At 56.0% G+C, this 20,060-nt stretch overlaps 1 protein-coding gene across 2 annotated transcripts in view; it reads right to left on the bottom strand.

Annotated features, from left to right (window-relative positions):
- Positions 1-2,080: 2,080 nt before the first annotated feature.
- Positions 2,081-20,060, bottom strand: part of RRP1B (ribosomal RNA processing 1B) — a 30,799-nt gene continuing 12,819 nt past the window's right edge. The window contains exons 6-16 of one of the 2 annotated variants that reach the window (XM_045852582.1): positions 19,683-19,812; positions 19,064-19,128; positions 18,390-18,571; positions 16,442-16,536; positions 15,817-15,914; positions 14,751-14,770; positions 13,816-13,944; positions 12,535-13,262; positions 7,665-7,814; positions 5,501-5,564; positions 2,081-4,634 (exon numbers count right to left, since the gene is read on the bottom strand). In XM_045852582.1, the coding sequence (XP_045708538.1) occupies positions 4,441-4,634; positions 5,501-5,564; positions 7,665-7,814; positions 12,535-13,262; positions 13,816-13,944; positions 14,751-14,770; positions 15,817-15,914; positions 16,442-16,536; positions 18,390-18,571; positions 19,064-19,128; positions 19,683-19,812 (1,855 nt within the window). In that variant the 3' untranslated portion in view covers positions 2,081-4,440. Of the gene's footprint in view, positions 4,635-5,500; positions 5,565-7,664; positions 7,815-12,534; positions 13,263-13,815; positions 13,948-14,750; positions 14,771-15,816; positions 15,915-16,441; positions 16,537-18,389; positions 18,572-19,063; positions 19,129-19,682; positions 19,813-20,060 lie in introns of both variants that reach the window. The other variant, XM_045852581.1, reaches the window with a different exon arrangement.

The following is a 20,060-nucleotide window of genomic DNA, read 5'->3' on the forward strand; positions in this document are numbered from 1 at the left end:
CCTCCGTAGCGATGGGAGCTTGACTGTGAATGTTTCTCTTTGGCTTTTGGGTCTCTGTGGAACAGCTCTTCCACCCCAGGGAGCTGCGGGGTGCGGAGCTGCCGCTCGGCTGCCGAGCCCACGGAAGCAGCTCTGCAAGGGAGAACTGCGGGGGCGTGGGTGCAGCCCGCTGCAAAGCCACATCACAGCCTCTCACTGGTCTGACTCAGCCTCTGTAGACTTAATGGAAGGAATGAATGTTGCTTAGTCTGTTGCAGCCTTTTGATAGCTCTCTCGAGACTCCGAATGACTGTCTTTGCTAATTCCGACCAGCACATCAGATCCTGGGGACACCTAGATCCCCCGACCTCCTCACGCCGCCACCCAGGGGTGCCTACGGTTCCTTCTGTGTGCAATCCTCCCTCCAGATACCCACAGGGCTGACTTCTTAACCTCTTTTGGTGTCTGTCTTCTTGAAAACAATCGGCCCTGGCCAGCAGTCAGATTAGTTAGGAGGAGAGCATAAGCCCTGGCCGGGGAGCACACGTGGTTGGAGCATCGTCCTGATACGCCAAGGTGGCAGGTTTGATCCCCGGGCAGAGCACACCCAAGAATCAACCAATGAGGGAAATGCATCAGTAGGTGGAACAACAATTCGATGTTTCTCTCTTTCTGAAATCAACTAATAAAAGTATTTTAAAAAACATAAGAATATGGATTCCATGTAATATTCTTTCCAAAACGTAATAGAACCAGCAACTGCTTGTGTATATGCTTCCTTGTCCCTGAAGCTCAGTAAAGACTCGCGCCAACGCGTCCCCCCTGGTTCTACACTCCCACCCGGGGCTCCTGTCCCCTGCTGGCCAGCACACTCCGACCTGCTTGTCCCCCCCCAGGCCGGGCACGGCTTTTGTCTGTGGCGTGCCATCCCGGACAGCGCCGGGCGCGGCAGGTGCGCAGCGTCTGCCGAGGGGTGTCGAGGACACACTGTGGGGGTCCACGGGGAGAAGCAGCCCCTGGCAACCCGTCTTCTCGGGAGGGTGGCTCCTGTCACCTGCCACGCTGTTCTCCGCTGAGCGCCCTGTGAGCCAGTGTGGAAAGAGGGGGGCAGGCGGCTGAGGGCCACGGGGGCTGTGCCTCTGGTTCCGGACGGCGGCGCCCACGCTGGTGGGGGAGCGGGGGCCGGCTGACCGCCGAGGGCTCAGAACTGCGGGTGCACGCATACGTGGTGAGAAATCTCGGTGACGGTCACCCCGAAAAATGCCATTTCAGGTGTTATCTTAGGCTTGTGGAGGGAGGGTGACGTAACCTCTGACCTAACCCTGCTCCCTAACCCTAGGAGGAAGGTTCTGGTGGAGACCCTGTGCCCCTGTCGGGGGGAAGGGACGGAGAACAAGAGCCAGGCGGAGGAGACAATCAAGAGTGGGGTCCCCAATGACAGACACCCTTGTGGGACTTCACACTCACCTCGGGGGGTGCTCTGGTGCCCACAGGCGTGGAGTGGGACCCTCAGCTGACGCTGGAGCCACATGCGAGACTGAAACCTGAGGGGCAGGTGCGTACAGGTGCACCGCAGGGGTGCAGGGCATATGATGGCCGGGGCAGGCCTCACAGGGACCTTAGTGTTCCGGCTGTGCCCTCGACACCTGGTGGCGGCCGCACCTGTGGGATGCGCGGGGGAGTCCACCCAGGACGGCGGCTGCTCTGTGCTCGTCCTCACAGGCCGAGGGCTGGCAGCGAGCGCCTGCCTCCCTGTCTCAGGAGACGGCCCCGGCAACCCCTGGCTGGCCCTGCGGGGGGGCACCCGAGAGAGAGAGAGAGAGAGAGAGAGAGAGAGAGAGAGAGAGAGAGAGAGAGAGAGAGAGACAGGGAGAGAGAGAGGGAGAGAGAGAGAGAGGGAGAGAGAGGGAGGGAGGGAGGGGGAGAGAGAGAGAGAGAGGGAGAGAGAGAGGGAGGGAGGGAGGGGGGGGGAGAGAGAGAGGGAGAGAGAGAGAGAGGGGGAGAGAGAGGGGGGAGAGAGAGGGCCCTGCTGACCAGCCCCTCCTGCCGTGCTGTCGTCCCCGGGGCGGCGCCCGCTGACAGTCAACATCCAGCGTTCATCTGAGGGCAGACAGGTTTCTCTTTATTGAACTTGGCTTTGCCGAGCACTGACAAGCCCCACGGACACGACGGCAGACTGGTTGTAAACGAACGGGGCTTGCCAGCGGTCGGGGAAATTCAGAGAAAATGTACAAAAATCAAAAGATGGACTCAATTTCATAATCTCCCCCCCACACCAACAACGGCTTTACACCCGCCTTGTGCTTTCAGTTCAGGACAGGTCAGAGAGGACGACGCACTGTAACGCGTGACACCAGACCCCACAGGCTGTTTCACAAACTACCGCGCAGACCAGCGGCGCCCAGTGACTTCAGTCCCTTCCTGCTTCGGACCGCCAGGTCCGCTCGGCCATTTCACCCAGGAAAACGACAGGCACCAGGCAGAAAACCGTTACTCTAAATAGTTTCTTTATGTGACGCGTTCTTCTGTGTGTATAGGGAATGAGGATTTTTTAAAAATTTCTTTTTCCTTTGTAGCCAAAATGTACAGAGATTAAAAGTAAGTCACATCAAGCCACGGGACTTACCCACAAAGTGGAGTGAGGGCGGATTTGGAGAAGGGCGGATGCGACCCCGGACACGCGGCCTCCGGGCCCACGCCCACGGGTGGGCAGCCCGCATCCCGACGCCTCAGAGACAGGGGGCAGGGGGCGGGCAGCAGCCACGGGGGAGGGCCCCACAGGCGTCCCGAGAACACATGCGCCCTCTGTGGGCTGGACCGTCTTGCTAAGATGGCTCAGCGCCGTCGGGTTATGCAGTCCATTTGGCTCTAAGACCTATCTTTGAAGCTAAAATAGAAGTTGTTAGAAAAATAATGTGACCAAGGATAATGAATTCTTTTTTTAAGTTAAAAATATCGGACCACTCAAATCTTATCTTTTCACACTCCAGTTCTGGTCCCGATGGAGTGTCGGGTGCGACAGCCAACGCAGCACACCAGGGCCACGCAGCTGCAACAGGTACATTTCCTACACGAGACTCTTCATTACAGAGACGCGCCGACACTTTGTTACAGAGCAGGCGAGGGACAGTTCCCTTTCCTCTGCAGCAGGGCCTTCGCGGGCAAGCCCGCCCACCTCCGGTGTGCAGCTGAAGCCCACCCTGGTTCTGTGGTCACGGGAACCGGGCGGCTGGATGATGTAATCTCAGACGGCCGCCCTTCACCGGAAGCCACGGCCTGAGCCACTGAGGGCGCGCTGGGGCCCTGGGCTGGGGAGTAGCAAAGGGGGCTGGCCCCGGCTTTGGTAAGCAACTGGGGCTCTGGCTTGGGAGGCGGGGGACTTTGACTCCCAGGAGGCCTGAGACCCAGGAGCAGAGAGCAGGCCGGGAAGCGCTGGGCACCAGAGGGAAAACGGTGTCCCTCCATTATGACTCCTCCTGTAGGTTTGCACTGTCAGAGTGCGAACCTGAGAGGGAGCCAGGGACCAGGCACTTTCCCGAGGCGGGCGACCACCCGACTTCGGAGTCTGCACCCCGTCCCTCACCCAGGCTCAGGGCAGGCCCAGCTGCTCTAAACAAGGTCAGGGATCAGCAGCGAGGCTGCTCCAAGTTCATTTGTCTCCCCAGTTCAGGTCTGTGTGCCTTCCCTGGCCCCGATTTTTTGTGATTAACTAAAATTAGACTTTATAAAAACCTGTAAGTGCAAGACTCAGTATTTCAGATACAAGGTAGCAACGAACAAATAAATATGCACACGCTGTTCTGAAGACTGCGCTGCCCGCCTTCCAGCGGGGGCCGGGCTCTTCAGACGCTGCCGCCACCTCCCTGGAGAGCTGGGTTCTCCTTTAAGACGAAAAGCCGCTCCGTGGGCGCCAGGCATTGCGGAGGCTGGCGCGGACACTCCCGTACACAGAGCAGCCGGAGCACGGGGACCTGGGCAGGCGAGCGGGCGGCGCTGCCCCCCGCCAGTGAGGACACTTTGGGTCGGCTGAGAGGTAGGATCACAGGGAAGGACTCGGCCGGCCGCAGGGCGCTGCTCCCCGCCCCCGCTCGCAGGTCCACCTCCAGCTGAGCCCGGCTGGAGAGACGACTGCACCGCGGATTCAGTCCAACTCTGGCTGTCCCCGTGCCCACGGCGCCTGCCCGCGGTGACGGCCACCACCACGCTCTCGGCTCCCACGCCCGTGGAGGCACCGAAGGACCCACAAACGTGGGGTCCCGGCGAGCTGCAGCAGGAAGGATGTTTGTAGCGGAAGCTCCAGCCAGGACACCCGCAGCAGCAGCAGCAGCAGCAGCACGGCTCACGCCCAGACCCTCGGACACACAACTCACAGAGCAATAGGAAACACCCCACCTATAAAGTTACAACTTGTAGAGCATTCTGTACAAAAGCGGTCCTTACAAATAAGACTCTGCTCCTCTCCTAGAAGAAGTCCATGGCCGTCGGCCTTCTCTTTGGTGTGGGGGTCAGCGGCTTCTTGGGCCCCAGGGGGGTGCTGGCGGGGGAGCTGGTGGGGGTCTTCAGCACTCCGTGGAGGGGCCTCTGCTCAGGGTTGAAGGCCACTCGGGAGGCACCCGTGGGACTGACCAAGATGCTCTTGTCTGTCTTCTTGAACTCTGCCCGACGAGAGCAAGGCCACATGTTACTGGGTGTGATTTCTCTGTCCCGCCTCCGTGCTGTCCCCCCAGCTGGGGGCTTGGGCACTCACTCCAGGGCAGGGAACCAGCCCCGAGGGCCACCTGGACAGACTCTGAGGGAAGCCCCTGGAGGGCAGGACTGTTTCTGGGATGTGGGCAGTGAGTGGAACCGAGGGTTCACGAAGAGCGGCAGGAGGGGCCTTTCCTTCTGGGATCTGTTCCTCCTGCCGCCTCCAGCGATACAGACGTGACCTGGGGCGGGGGTTGTATGTGTGCGTGCGTGCAGGGCGGGGCATCGCCCAGGTCTCTCCTGCGAGGCCTCTGTGCCTGTGTGTGTCCGAGTGCACACGCATGTGTGCGCATACACACACACACACACACACACACACACACACACAGGTACTTGTCTCTAACCAGAGCCAGGTCTTAAACTCACATACTTTTAATAACATTGGCTTCCTTTGGAAAAAATAAAACAAAACAAACACAAGTGAATCACGCCGATGTTAAAAGCTGAAAAACAAGACATCCCTCTCTTCACCTTCTTTTGGGCAGGGAGGTTCTGAATTTAGGTAGAGGCGGCTACAGCCGACACACCGTTATATCTCAGGCCAGAACAACTAATGCATCCTAGGCAGGCGGGCGTGGGAAGATGGCTGTTCACGTCACCTACCAGGTAACCACCTTCCAGAGGCCCCAGAAATCTCCACACACCAAGCCCCCAGCCTCCTCGCCCCCTGCCTCCTCTCCCCCACCCTTGGATGAAGGCTGGGCTCAGCCAGGGCTGAGGTCAGGGCCGCCCGCCCGGGGAGCGGACCGCGACTGCGAGCACAGCCCGCACTCACCCGTAGTCATGTTTCTGTTCAACCCGAAGGTGACCTTCTTGGAGCTGGACGGGGTTTTGTTGAGCTGCAGAAGAAAGAAGCCCGTAACAGAGGTAAGGGAGAGGTATGCAGCGGCCGAGGGGCCTTGTCCGTCGGAGTTCCTGGCCACTCACAGGTGCCCACCAGCCTCCAGGGGCACACGGCACGGAGCCCAGGGGCCCGGGTCCACCCGCCTCTGTGCCTCATCGGGACCTCGCTGCGCGCACCCCGGGCCCGAGTTGCACGCGGTGTTTTCTCGATCACACACGACAGGTCTGCGAGGCGGGCAGTGCCAGCACCCCTTTGCAGTGACCTGCTCCATCGCCGGCTCCAGCTTCTGCCTTCCGAGGAAGAAGGCAGGACAAAATTGCCACATTCGAAACCTCCCAAGTTACAGGAGAAGGGTCGCCGTTGAAAAATTATAAAGAGTGCCCATTTCTGGTGTCCAGTTTCAGCGTTAACCTGGTCACATTATCCCTATGATGGGGCGGAGCTTCCGTGGGCAAGGGACCCGCGCTTCCCAACTTTCTGCGCACCGGGCTCCAAACAGACTCGAATGTTCTAACCATTCGCTGACATTAACCAAGCTGAGCCCTGACTGGTGTGGCTCAGTTGGTTGGGACACTGCCCAATAAGCTGAAAGGTCAAGGGCTCGATTCCCGTTCAGGGCACACGCCTGGGTTTTGGGTTCGCTCCCCACTCAGGGCCCCTGGGGGAGGAAACCGACTGATGTTTCTCTCTGTCTCCGTCCCTCCCCTCTTTCTAAAATCAATAAGCACGTCCTCAGGTGAGGATTAAAAAAAATAACTTTCATATTTGAAAAATGTCTAGAAGCTGACCCATTTTGTGTATGTAGCACTTTCTCAAATTCCTTCCTGGAACCCACATTTCTGCGTGAGCCCCTAGTTCTACTTCACCCCATTTTTGCTTGAATATTACCACGTTATGAGCAGAACCTGGTGCCTGTACACCCGGAGTCACTCACAGACAGCCCCAGAGCATCTTGTATGGCAATGCGAACACAGGCAGGGGGCGCTGTGCTGGCTCGAGGCCGCTGAAGCAGCACCTGCTCCTGTCTCCCCAGCGGGGCCGGCCCGGGACCTATGCCCACGGCTCCACCAAGACCTCCATCCCCTGGAGGCAGCTCCCGATGAGCCTCCGGCATGCGCTGGTCCGCACCTCGTCCCACTTTTTGGTGGTACTTGGCAGGGGTGACCCTTTCCTTCATGGCCCCCACCTGGCCTCCCAGGACAGGGCCCACGCTCACCCACCGTGACTGGGGGACTGCACCCCCCGCTCCTTCCACCAGCCTGAACACCCACTGGTGTCCTTGGCAGGCTCCTCTGATGGGGGACTCAGGAGTTGGAAAATTTTCGTTTTAGGTAATAGTTAAGAAGCCTAGTAGCGGGTGCATGTGAAAAGCTATTGTTTCAGGAACCGGAAGCCGGACTCCGGGAGACGGCTGGCGATGGACCGTTGTGCCCTGGAGGAGGCCGTGCGCAGTCAGGGCGGCATCTGAGCCGCTGTGTTCCAGGGGGGACGGTCGGCTGTCCAGGACACAGGACGCAGGACGCAGCACGCAGGACACAGACAGAAAACCACGCGTCAGTGGGTGAAAGGACGTCAGGGAAACTGCCCGACTGTGGCTTTGTCTGAGCAACGTCTTCCCTGAGTTCCAAATTCCTTACCCACACTTTTCCCCGTGAAAAAGGCTGCCGTGAGAGGAACCGTGAGACGGTCTGTTAGGGCACACACACCCGCCGTCTTCCCAGATCGCCGGCCAGCTGAATAACGTGCCCACCGAGAGTCCACCCGTCTCCCTGAACACCAGCTTTTCCAGTTCCATCACATCTGATCTGTAAACCCGGGGCTCTCTGCGGCTCCCTGCCACCCGCTTCACTGCCTGTTTCTCTAGATCTCCCCTCTTCCCGTGAGTTCCGAGGCACCCCTGACCAGACCCTCTGGGCCAGCCCCAGAGCCAATGCGGGCCCCCTGAAACCCTGGCACAGCCTGCACCCAGACCCGGGCTCCCCAAACCGGAGCCTGTGCACCGTGGACAGCAGCACAGGCAAAGCCGCATGCTGAGTGCAGCACCCCCCCCCCCCACAGCCCCACACAGCCCCTCTGGAGTGGTCTCAGCGCTTACCTGCATAGCAGGGGTCACAGAGGTGGCTGGGCTGCTCTTAGCTTTCCTGAAGAACAGGGGCTTTGGTAGGAAGGGCGTATCAAATTTCACAAAGTCATTCTCGGTCCTCAGCTTCTTCTTCTTCAAAGGGCTGAAAGCTCCACTGCTCCCCTGTGTGAGGGGGGGCGAGAAGACAGGGGAGGTCACACCCAGTGCCACCTGTGCCACCCCCATCCACACAGGAAGGGGAAGTGGGACAAGGGGGTGCAGACGCCATGGGGGGTGAGGGCACGGATCGCAGTGGCTCACATGAGACCCATTTACTGGCTCAGAAACCTCACACCTCGCTCTTTCCGGAGCCAGATGTGCAAACAGCCCTCTCTGGCTCAGCGGAGCAAAGCTGCCACTTCACCATGGCTCCCTGCCAGCAGGCCCAGAGGTTTCGTATCTTTTCAGCCACAAGAACCATTTTTACTCGTCTGCAAACTCAGTCCCGTGCTTTGAAGATTTCTGCCTTTGAAAGAGGCCTTACTGCCACGCACGGCTTCGAGACGGGGATCCGTGCTGAGAAGCGTGCGGTCAGGCAATTCCAGCGTGCGCGAGCAGCACGGAGGCACTGAGACACAGCGCACTGCGGGCAGCTGACCCGACGGGCGGCGCTGGCGCGTCTGGACACAGAGAAGGCACAGAAAAGGGGCACAACCGTGATAGAGGGCCCTGTAGGGGGCGTTTCCCACGGATGGAGTCAGGGGTTGCGTGGGGAGAAAGTGTGAAGGCCTCGGATGATGCTGAACACGACCGGAGACCCTGTAACCACTGCACACTTAGGCAACACGAGTTTATAAAACGTGCTTGTCTTTCTCCAATAAATCAATCATAGCTTACTGTAACTTTTTTACTTCATAGACTTAATTTAAAAAAAAATTCCCACCTGAATGTATGTTTTTAATTGATTTGAGAGAGAGACAGCAACACTGATGTGAGAGAAACACCTATCCGCTGCCTCCTGCAGGTGCCTTGACCAGGAATCGAACCCACAACCTTTGGTGTACGGGACAGGGGTCCAATTAATTGAGCCACCTAGCCAGGGTTAAACATTTTTAACTCGGCTCTTGTAATAACACTTAGCTGAAAACGAAAACATTATATGGCTGTACAGAAATATATATTTTTAGTGATTTTATTTTTAATATATTTTATTGATTATGGCTATTACAGTTGTCCTGTCTCCTCCCTTCACTCCCCTCCACCCTGCACAGCCCCTCCCACCCACACTCCCCCCCTTTAGTTCATGTCCATGTGTCATAAGTTCTTTGGCTTCTACATTTCCCACACTATTCTTGCCCTCCCCCTGTCTATTTTCTACCTATTGTCTATGCTACTTGTTCTCTATATCTGTTCCCCCTCTCTCCTCCTGCCACTTCCCTGTTGCTAACCCTCCATGTGATCTCCATTTCTGGGGTTCTGTTCCTGTTCTAGTTGCTTGCTTAGTTTTTGGTTTTGTTTTAGGTGTGATTGTTAATAATTGTGAGTTTGCTGTCACTTTACTGTACATGTTTTTATCTTTTTCTTATATAAATCCCTTTAACATTTCATATAATAAGGGCTTGGTGATGTTGTTTAACTTGACCTTATCTGAGAAGCACTTTATCTGCCCTTCCATTCTAAATGAAAGCTTTGCTGGATAGAGCAGTCTTGGATGTAGGTCCTTGCCTTTCAAGACTTGGAATACATCTTTCCAGCCCCTTCTTGCTTGTAAGGTCTCTTGAGAAATCAGCTGACAGTCTGATGGGACTCCTTTGTAGGTAGTTCTCTTTTGTCTTCCTGCTTTTAAGATTCTCTCCTTATCTTTAATCTTAGCTAATATAATTCTGATGTGCCTTGGTGTGTTCCTCCTTGGGTCCAAGTTCTTTGAGACTCTGAGCTTCCTGGACTTCTTGGAAGTCTATTTCCTTTGCCAGAATGGGAACGTTCTCTTTTATTATTTGTTCAAATAACTTTTCCACTTGTTGCTCTTCCTCTTCTCCTTCTGGTACCCCTATAATTTGGATGTTGGAACATTTAAAGATGTCCTGGAGGTTCCTAAGCCTCTCATTTTTAAAAAATTCTTGTTTCTTCATTCTTTTCTGATTGAATGTTTCTTCCTTCCTTCTGGTCCACTCCAATTATCTGAGTCCCAGTTTCCTTGCCATCACTACTGGTTCGCTGTACATTTTCCTTTATTTCACTCAGCACAGCCTTCATTTGTTCATCTAATTTGTGACCAAATTCAACCAATTCTGTGAGCATCCTGATCACCAGTGTTTTGAACTGTGCATCTGATAGGCTGGCTATCTCTTTGTTGCTTAGTTGTATTTTTTCTGGAGCTTTGATCTGTTCTTTCATTTGGGCCATTTTTTTTTTTTTGTCTTGATGCACCTGTTATGTATGAGGGGCAGAGACTTGGGTGTCCACCAGGGCGGGTCAAACCAGTGGCTGGGTTGTGACGCTGTATGTGGGGCCAGGTCCGAGGGAACAATGGTGCTTGCTCCGCTCTCTGCTGGATTTCAGTCCCTTACGCTGCTTCCCCCAAGCAAACTGGGCTCTTCTGGTGCTGATTCCCGGGTGGGTGGGTTTGTGCACGTTCCAGGACCCTGTGGGTCTCTCCAACAAACTCTCCTGTGAGGCTGGGGGTCTCTCCTGGCACCTCAACCCCCACAGGTGTTTTCAATTGGTGTTTTGAGGCTTTATTTCCCCACGCTGGAGCCCTGGGTTGCGCCGTCTGTCTAGCTTCCCAGTTTCTCCTGGTTTATCTGCACATGAATGTGGGACCGCCTGGCCCGGGGGCCACCTTATGCACCGCACCCCTCCACAATCTGCCACCTCGCTGGCTCCACCCGCTGCCGCTTCGCTGCGAGTCCGCTCCGCCCGGCCGCCTGACTCCACCTCTCCTACCGGTCTGGATGAATGTGTCTACTTTAACTCCTTGGTTGTTGGACTTCCATACAGTTCAATTTTCTGCCAATTCTGGGTGATTTTTGTTGTTGTTTCTAAATTTTTGTTGTCCTCCTTTTGATTGTGTGAGGAGGCGGCACAGTGTGACTGCCTACGGCTCCATCTTGGCCGGAAGTCCTAGCTGTACAGAAATATTTTCTTCCCTCATATCCTCATTCTACAAGCTTTTTTCTATTACTTTTTTTTTCATTTTTAAAACCTTTTTGCAAACACACACATTAGCTTAGGCCGCATGGGGTCAGGGTCACTGCCACCGTCTCCGCCTCTACATCTCACCCCGCAAGAAGGCCTCCTGGGCAGTGCCACCCCTGGAGCTGCCGCCTGCTGTGGCGGCCGGGCCTGCCCGAGGCTCTTCTGGAGGAGGCGGCACTCTTCTGAGGAAGCCGCAGGACGGCTGTGACGTCACCAGGCAACAGGAATCTTTCAGCTCTATTACAGCATCAGGGGCCACTGTTGTACAGACCGTCTGCTGGTGACTGTCCTTATGCAGCACGTGACTTACTAAGTAACTCAGTTTTTCATTTCTGATCAGAGACACGATCATACACAGAAACCCTGGCATAGAAGTGTGGGCGTGGCCTCCGGCTTAGGTCCCGTAGGTCCGCTTCAGGCAGGCCACGAATGTCCACTGGGCGCTCTACACCGGACCACCGCCCGCCCAGAGACCCCGCTCGAGTTCTGGGACCCCAGGAGTCTGGGAAACGCAGTGTGGTCGACGTCACTCTGGTGCCCTTGGCCGGTCTCTGGTGCCCCTGGCTGGGAAGTTGGCTACCTTCCCTGAGCAGAACCCACGAGGGGCACACCCAGGGGTCCTCCCTCTTGTGCTGCCCCACTCCTGCCACCAGAGACGCAGAGACACGGTGCCCCCTTCGGGAGGAAAAACCGCCGATAACCCTGTTGCTTATTTTTCGACTGTCCCAATTCTCTCTGAGAGGGTGCAGGGGCCTGAGAAATGAGACGTGAAGAAGGAATTTTCTCTGACATTCTTCGTGAACTGAGCACTGAGTGAATGGTGAGGGGTGGGCGGAGGCTGCAGAGCCCAGAAAAGGTGCCACAGCTCAGCAGGGGAAGGTCCAGGTGACAGCAGACTCCTGTAGCCCAGGTGAGTGCTCTGTTTTCCCAGCGGGGACTTCTACTGACCAGAGACTCACTCATTCACGCTCACCCTGCTGGAGAGGCCTGGTCACCGCAACCACGGCACAGCGGCGTGCGCAAACCGAGCACTGGGCAGGGGCAGCGAGCTGCTCGCGGAGGGCCGGGGAGGAGGTGGTTTCGGCTTCGAGGGCCATAGGGTGTCTGTCACAACTACTCGTCTCTGCCGCTGAGTGAAAGCGGCACGTGACCAGGTGCCCACCGCTGGCACAGGTGCACCGTGTGTCCAGAGTGAGGGGTGACAAGCAGGCCCAGAGCCTGGCTGGCTCTCGCTCACATGTGGCTCTAGAGATCCAGGTGGGACGAAAGTCTTCTCATTGAAAAGACAAGCCACACAGAACTCTGGGCCCAGGACTGGCCGTGAGTTGAAGAAAATCAAGACCAGCGTTTGATGGGACACTCAAGCGTTTGATGGTCTGTCTGTTGACACAGCAGTGCAGTGTGCCTGCCTGGGCCACGGGGACAACTGTCCCAGCTGGATGTGGCCCTTCCACAGCCCCTTGGAGCGAGCAGCTGGGTGGGGGTGGGGAGGGAACGGAGCAGCATGACAACTGTCTTGCATGCCACCGAGTCTCGGTCACAGTTCTTCACGCACTGGTAGAGGGTGTTAGGAACCACGACAGCTCCTTAGCCCAAAGGTCTGATCTGTCCCCCCTCCCCCCTAAACTGGGGCCCGAGGAGGCAAGAACCCCTGATCTTTGGCACCAGAACCTTGGCCACCCTTACTGGCGCCCAGTCACCTTACCAGAGTCCGGACGAGCTTGAGTTCGGATTCCAATGCTCTGCTGTGTTCCACCAAGTTCAACATCTCTTTCATCTTCTTCCTCTTTTTGAAGATGGCTGTCTTCTGCGTGCATGGGTTGTAGAGGTCAAGGCGGCCGGGCTCCCCCTTCTTTTTCTTTAGCCTCCCAGCCTGGGGCAGGGAGGCTGGGCAACGCTCTCCGTCTGCTGGGCTTGCCGCAGGGCCCTCCTCCTGCGGTGGGGGCCAGGCCGGCGTGGAGGGGCTACCGTTGGCCCAGGGGGCCCTGAGTTTCCGCTTCCTCTTAGGGGCTGGGGCTCCACCGGCAGGGGACGCTTGGGGGGCAAGCGCCTGACCGTGACCATTGCTGAGGCCACCTTGACACAAGTCCTCCGAAGGTGACGCTGCTGACTCCGAGGTCAGCCCTTGGAACTGTGGGTTCCTCTTCCTCGCTCGTTTCCTCCTGCTGCGTGTGGGAGGGTGCGAGGGGGGGCACTCTGAGCCGCTCTGCTCCTGGGGGCCGGGCGCAGCCCCTGCCCCCAGCTCAAGCACACCCTGCTTCTGTGCTCTTCCCGGACCTGCCTCGGCCTCACTGCCCCCACTCTGCTGGGCGGGCGTGGCTGCGTCCCTGGACCCTAGGTGTTCGAGCTGAAGCTGGTTCTTCTTCTTTTTCCTTTTCCTCTTCTGAACACCGCCTTTCCTCTCTTCTCCCTCAGCCACGAAGAACTCGTTTCCTAGAAGGACACACAAGTCAATAAGCAGGTGCCCCAATACCAAGCGGACAGCAGGTGTCGTGGGGGATTCTGCGGCCGCGCGAGGAGTGGCCCTGATCCTCGGCACACCTGAGCTCTAGTTCTCTCCTTTGGCCCCATCCCGTCCCCTTCCCCGCTGTGGTCAGAAACCTTCCTAATGCCTCTTTCAGTGTAGATGGAACTGAAACATGTTCAGATTTCTACTAATTTTCAGGCCAAAGGTAGAGGCCGCAGACCTGGGTGGTGATAAAACAAACGCTTCACAGGGTGGCGTGTTCCTAGCACCTCCACGTCCGCGGCACTTTCTCCACAGGTGCCGCCGCCAGGAGTGAACAAATGCTTTTCGTTCAGGGAGTGCGGGCGCCCCAGAGAAACCAAACACGTGGAAACAACCTTGCAGCCATACAAGCAAAGCTTTCGCTCTGTAATGATGTACGGAGACAGTGGCCAGAGGTCGCTGCAAGGGCGCCCGCTGCCCCTGAGGGCTGCCCGCCCCGTCTCCTCAGGCCTCGCAGGCCTCGCGCCTTTCCCTCACCTGTCCCCTTTTCCGTGTCCGGTTTCTCCAGAAGTTTATTTCCCTTTTTCTTAGGCCTTCCTTGACTGAAGGCGTGGTCATCTTCATCGGTAGAAACGTCCTCAGCAAAACCGAGTTGAGGTATCCCACCTGCTGGGCACCGAAGTCACAGTGAGTCAGCTCTCCGAGACTCCTGCAGCCGCCCCTGGGGGCCTAAGCGCCCCGTCCCCTCCCCACGCCACGCAGGCAGATTTTTAACCTCGGTTTCTGCCTCTTTATCATCGCCCCTCACTATGTCTCCAGTCCAACCCTCAGAGCTACTGCACACAGGAACTCCAGACCTCAAACAACTCTGTGGCTTCCTCCCTCAAGGCTGGGGACTGCAAACCTGGGGTGACGGCAGTCTCCAGCTCAGCCCCAGGGCTCGGCTGTGCTGTCTCCACCAGGTCTGCGCACCCTAGTTCTCAGCACCCCTGGGGTCCCAGGGACACCACCGATTTGCTCAAATGCAATGAAGTTTACAGAAAGCAACTTTCCCCACAGGACAAGTGGTCTTAGTAGTCAACAAAATTCTGGGCTCCTGAGAGACCAACTGTTCTTCATAAAGGGTCGAACTGAAACTTGGGGGACCAACGGAAACCCTCCTTGCTGAAATAACTGCCCCCATCCCCAGTGCCCTCTGGGGGTACCCCTTGTCTGGTGGCCCTTGTGTCTGGCTCAGCTTGGCCCCCGGGACGGGAGAGTGGGTGGGCAAGACTTTAAAAAGCCCCACACTGGTTTTTCCAAGGGCTTCTCTCAGCTGTGCCTGCACGGGGTGTAGCTGACGACCTCTGGAAGGTCAAGGTCTCTGCCATTTCTCATGTTTTCAATCTTGCGTTGTACTACTTGGCACAAATGCGCTTGGAAAGGCCCGTATTTAGGCGAGAACACCAGTTCCAATCCTCTGACTTCCTCACCTTCAGAGAGATCTTGGAATCTGAAAAAGAAAACAATAGAAGTTCATGAAGAAATCCCTTCTTTCTGTCTTCAGTGAACACAGGCACAGAACTTGAAGCAATGTGTGTCTGTGAGACAGATTTCCTCCAGGAGGGGAGGCCAAGGAGGCGGTGTGGCGCAAAGGCCAAAAGCGAAGGCCGAGCCCGCTCTCGGCTGTCCTTCCTGCTCCTTACGGCCGGAACGGCTCAGGCCTCTGCCCCTACGCCGCCCTCCTCTCGGCTCACCAAGTGGAGGGATGCCAAGTAGCGTCTGGCCCGCGAGACTTCGGTTCGTGGGAACACAAAGGACGCGTGCAGGGCTGCGTGGATCCGGGGCGGAGCCCCCGGCCAGGGGGCAGAGGTGTGCTCCTGCCCCGAGTCTGGCAGCTACGACTTCGGGCCGTTGGGCAATGGCAGCGATGCCCCTGTGCCTGAGTTAACCTACAGGTTGAGCGGGAAGTTTACAGAAGCCCTCTGACAGGGCTTTTCTCAACACGAACTAACTTAAGTGCCCAGAACAGTGCCTGCTGACACGGGGCGCCATCAGACTCAGCTGGTGTATGTCACCGATCGTAACACGTCGCCCGGCTCTGCAGTGAATTACTGGTACAGCCGTAACGACATCGACGACAACCTCAGCATAAATAACCATGGGGAGAAGCGGGGGACTGGGTGCAAAGCCCCGCCCCTCCCCACCCTGTCGACAGCGCACCAATGGGTGACCACCGCAGCGGCACCTTTGCGTGCAGTTTCCCAGTCTGCTCATCTCAGACGTCACCAGCGGGCTTCTCCTCACACCACCGTGAAACGGCCACGAGAGACGAGTGTGGCTGCGTGTGACGGGGGCACTGGGACGGGTGGGGGGCAGGTGGGCAGCTGTCGTCACCGAACATCACTGTTTACAGGTGTGTGTGTGTGTGTGTGTGTGTGCATGCGCTATAAATAAAAAGGTGAGTGCTGACAGCGTGTCCTACACCGTGAGAGAAATGGAAGGGCTGGACGTGAACGTGAATGAGAATCAAGCGACATCCTCTCGATCGATACGTACTTCCTGATTAGCCTGGAGAGACGTTTCCGGTTGAAGGGAGGGATGTTTTTCCTGTGGGTCATCTCCAGGAGTCGGGCAGCAACGGCCTTATAGTCAAACTGCGAGAGAAGAGGAGCTGACATAAACCGCAGAAACCCGACTCGGAAACGCACACGCACCAGCGACAGAGCACGCAGCCCCGTGGGGGACTTGGGAAGCTCTCCCAGAGGCCCGCCTGGACCGGCCTGCGCTCAGACCTGGCGACCGAGGGCTTAAAGAAGACCTTTGAAACATCTGTTCTATTTCTTCTCGGAAGACGCTAGCTGTAGTTCTTCTTTCCCTTCTAATTTGCACTTGGTAACATAGTCAACTTTGAAAAGCGCTAGTGAGCTGACTTTGCTGCATGGAACAGAACAGATCTTAGCCATTCAAGCCAACATGAAGGCTGACATCTTTCGAAACCCATCACGTTTAAATTTGTCTCCGGTAAGCTCATTATGAAGAAGCTGACCTCAGTGAATGGAGGGATGAAGAGGACTTTACACGTTAGGCCTCAGAGTTTCATTAGCTCCGACCCTAATTCCCAATTAGTCAGGCCACTCCACAGCAGCTCTACCCTCTATGACAAGCGACAGCTGCCACCAACCTGGAGAAGCGGCCCCGTGTCCTCCACGCTGCCACCATCGTCTCCCTCACCGTCATCACTGAGTCCGTCCTTCCTGGAGTGGTATTTGCCCAGTGCTATCAAAACATAGCCAAAGACAAAATTCTTCCATTACTCAGCAATGACTCTTTCCGAAGGAATCACCGTCTAATTAGGCGTCTCTGAGTCAAAATGACAATTTCTTTAAAGAGAAAACCCCTGCAAATACATTTGTAATTCCCCGAAGATGTTTCGGTTTTCCAGCCCCTGGACATGGACACACCTCTGGGAGCGATCACAAATTCTGTCTTTTCAGGCCATTCCGGACAGGCCTCCGTGGCCTTCCGTGCAGCCAGCACGCACGGCCTGCCCACCAGACAGCGGCAGGGGGCGGTGGCCCCTGGCCAGGGGCTCAGGCACGGGGGCTCTGGCCAGTGAGGGGGGTGGAGAGCAGACTCAGGAGCCCGTGCCCAACTTCAGGCAGGTGTGGGAGGTAGACAGAAGCTGCGCCGTGGTACACTAAGGTCACGGGGCTGCCTCAGGAAACACGATGCAGCGAAGCAAAACTTATCATTAAATGGATAATTCGAAGAATTCCTGACAACTCAGCTTTTCGAACTTGTACTGGTTGGGAGTCATAGGGGTGTGTCAGTGGTGGGGGCTCAGGGCAGACGGAGGACAGGACGGCGCCTGCACTGCAGGCGCTCCTGAAGAGGGGGCCACCCCCGGTTCAGACAGACACGTGGGAGGCGGGGAGGCAGCAGCCACGAGCACGCAGAGCGTGCTCGGGGTTTTTAGTTAACCTGTCACCTCTGGGGAATTTAAAATTAAAATGTTTCTTCTTTCCCTTTTTGTTTTTTCCTGATTAAAAAATAATATATGATCAATGTAGAAAATTTAGGAAAATGGACAAAAGTACAAAACAAACAGAAGCCTCACAACTCTGCCATGTAGGGCTAACTATTACATCCTCCAGGATTATTTAAGGCACACGTAACTGTTAAATCAGCCCGGGCTGGGTGGCTCACTTAGTTGGATCATCGTCCTCTGCACCAAAAGGCTGCAGGTTCGATGCCCAGTCAGGGCACATACCTAGGTTGTGGGTTCGATCCCCAGCTGGGGTGTGTACAGGAGGCAACTGATTAGTGTTTCCCTCCCTCCCTCTCTCTCCCTGTGTCTCTCTCTGTCTCTGAAATCAGTAAGAACATATCCTTGGGTGAGGATTAAAATAAGGAAATCAGGGTCTTCCTACATTGAGTTTTGTGTCCTGCTTACAAAAACATTCAATTTCCTGTGGTCTTTGGTTTTTGAAAACTTTGCTTTTCAATGGCTTCATAACATCTCGAAAGTGCAGGTACGCCCCGACCACTTTCCGCCGCTGCACCCCGAGATGCTGTGACCCACTGTCAGAGCTGATGGGCCACGACTTGAACGCACACTCTCTACGCGACCGCAGGGACACCGCAGTGGTGAGAACGGTGAGAGCTCACGGCTGGCACTGAAACGCCCCAGGACAAGGAAGCCGAGGGAACTCGGGGACCGGAAAGGCCACAGAAACCCGTGCGCACTCACAACGGAGCTGCACGGGGGGGTCTCCCCTCCAGGACCCTCTGCAGATTCCAGCCCACATTAGGGAGTTTAAATTCAACCAAAAAGCCAAGACAACAAAAACAAACACCACCCGAAGCAACAGCAGCAACAACGGGAAAACCCTCAGAGAACGGCCCTCCGTCCTGGGAGGTAACAGAACTGCGTGTGAGGCGCAGGGTCTCCCCCAGAACGGGCACGGGGGTTTGCAACATGCACCCGCTTCCTGTCTCAGGTGGGGTCCACGGCACCCGACGAGTTCTGGGACGGAGGCGGTGAGACCCCGACCGTTGCACTAAAAAGTGTGTGTTTGGTGGGGACTTCACCTAAAAAAGAGAAAGACCACTCAAGGAAATTCTCTCACCTGTCTTCTTTTTACTGAGTGTTTTCCTCCACGCCACCTCGTTCCCGGCTCTCTCGTCTTCGGAGCGGTGGCTGCCGCCCACTTTGGTCGGCAGTTCCTCCATTGCCGCTTCAGGCACAAAAGGGGACTGATCTACAATGACTTCAAAAACACCCCTAGCTATAGTCTGCACCAGTGCATGGCTGAGGGGGAAGCACAGCAAAGAGCACGTGATTAAAACCAGCGGTCTGGACCTCGCTTCTGGAGGAGGACAGAATGACGAGAGGAGGAGTCGCTGAGCCTCCGGTTTCAGCCTGCCCAGGACCCGGCACGACCGATCGGCCGCTCAGAAAGCACTTGTATTTTTGCATACGCTTCTGGGCTAACCAACCGTGGCTGCAGGGAGCCAGCCGGGGTCTCTGTGCTGGCAGCGGTGGGACGGACAGACAGCAGACTGAACTCTGGGGGGCGGAGGGTGTGATTCTTGGAATGACTGGGTCAAACCGCAAAGCCAGAAGAGCTGAATTATGACTCAAAGCTTCAAACGTTGTTCTATGGGGAATTACGCATTCGGCTGTTCTTAGCTTTGGACAGCCACCCTGGCTACCTCGCGTCGTGCTTCCCGACAAAAAACAATCCCCCCCCCCACCAATTCAGCACCAACTGCAGGAACGAAACACATGTGCATCACTTACTCCTTAGTCTTGGCAGCAATTTTGCAGAATGGATCAATAAACTTGAGATTCTGATCTGCCAAAAGCTGTAATTTAGAAATAAAATAGGCAAAAAGAAATGAAAATAAAGGAAAAAAGAATCTTTTCTCCTTTCCGATGTGTCTTTGGAAAACGAACCACCTATTTTTTCTCGCAGGCCGAATAGGACTGAGTGACACTGACGACGCCCAAATGCACAGCGTGCGGGCTGTGCGGGCTGTGCGGGCTGCCCGGGCGCCGGCGCCAGGAGCGCGCCACCCAGTGCAGTCAGTGCTGGTCCCTGCTACCTCCTCCATGGCGCAGCTCTGTGTAAATACCGTCAGAGGCTGCGGTGAGGGATTATTTTTTTTAAAAAGATACACACTTTCTTTAATAAAAAGAAATCCCTGTGCACGGCAGAATGCTTGTGAAAAAGAAAAAAGTAAAAATTGCTCACAATCCCAAATCCAGGTAACCTCTTACATGCTGAAGAATGTTTCCTTTCCAGCCCTCTGTCCCCCCCCCCCGCCCCCCACCGGCTCCCAGGAGCAGCGGACGGACGGCCAGAGCCCCGGTCGGGTTAGCTGTGGGCTCTGTGGGCAGGTGTCGGGCTGTTTCTTACCTCTCTCCCTCCTACTTTGGACAGTTCGTCCAGATAGATGTCAATGAAGTGGAATTTCACTGCATCGGGAGACTGACTCTCGGGGTGCAAGACTTCCTTCATCAAGACATTGAGGAAAAGCTTGACCCGGCTAAAGAAAACACACGGGACACAGGACTGTTAACACAGCCCCTGCCATCCCCCCATCCCCCCAGAAGACGTGGCCTTCTGTCTCCACGCGAGGCTCAGAGAGTTTTACAAGGGAAAACACGACGACTGAAATCAGTACAAAAAGCGGACTGGCATGTGCACTCGACCCTTTTATTTCGCTCTGCTGGGTTTTAGGTCCTTTCCGCAAAAAAAAGGGGATTTTGCCTTTCTCGGCACTTGGCAGAGTGG

The sequence above is a fragment of the Phyllostomus hastatus genome, unplaced genomic scaffold, assembly GCF_019186645.2.
Source record: "Phyllostomus hastatus isolate PE091 unplaced genomic scaffold, TTU_PhHast_1.1 phas_contig_948, whole genome shotgun sequence".
Lineage (NCBI taxonomy): Eukaryota > Metazoa > Chordata > Mammalia > Chiroptera > Phyllostomidae > Phyllostomus > Phyllostomus hastatus.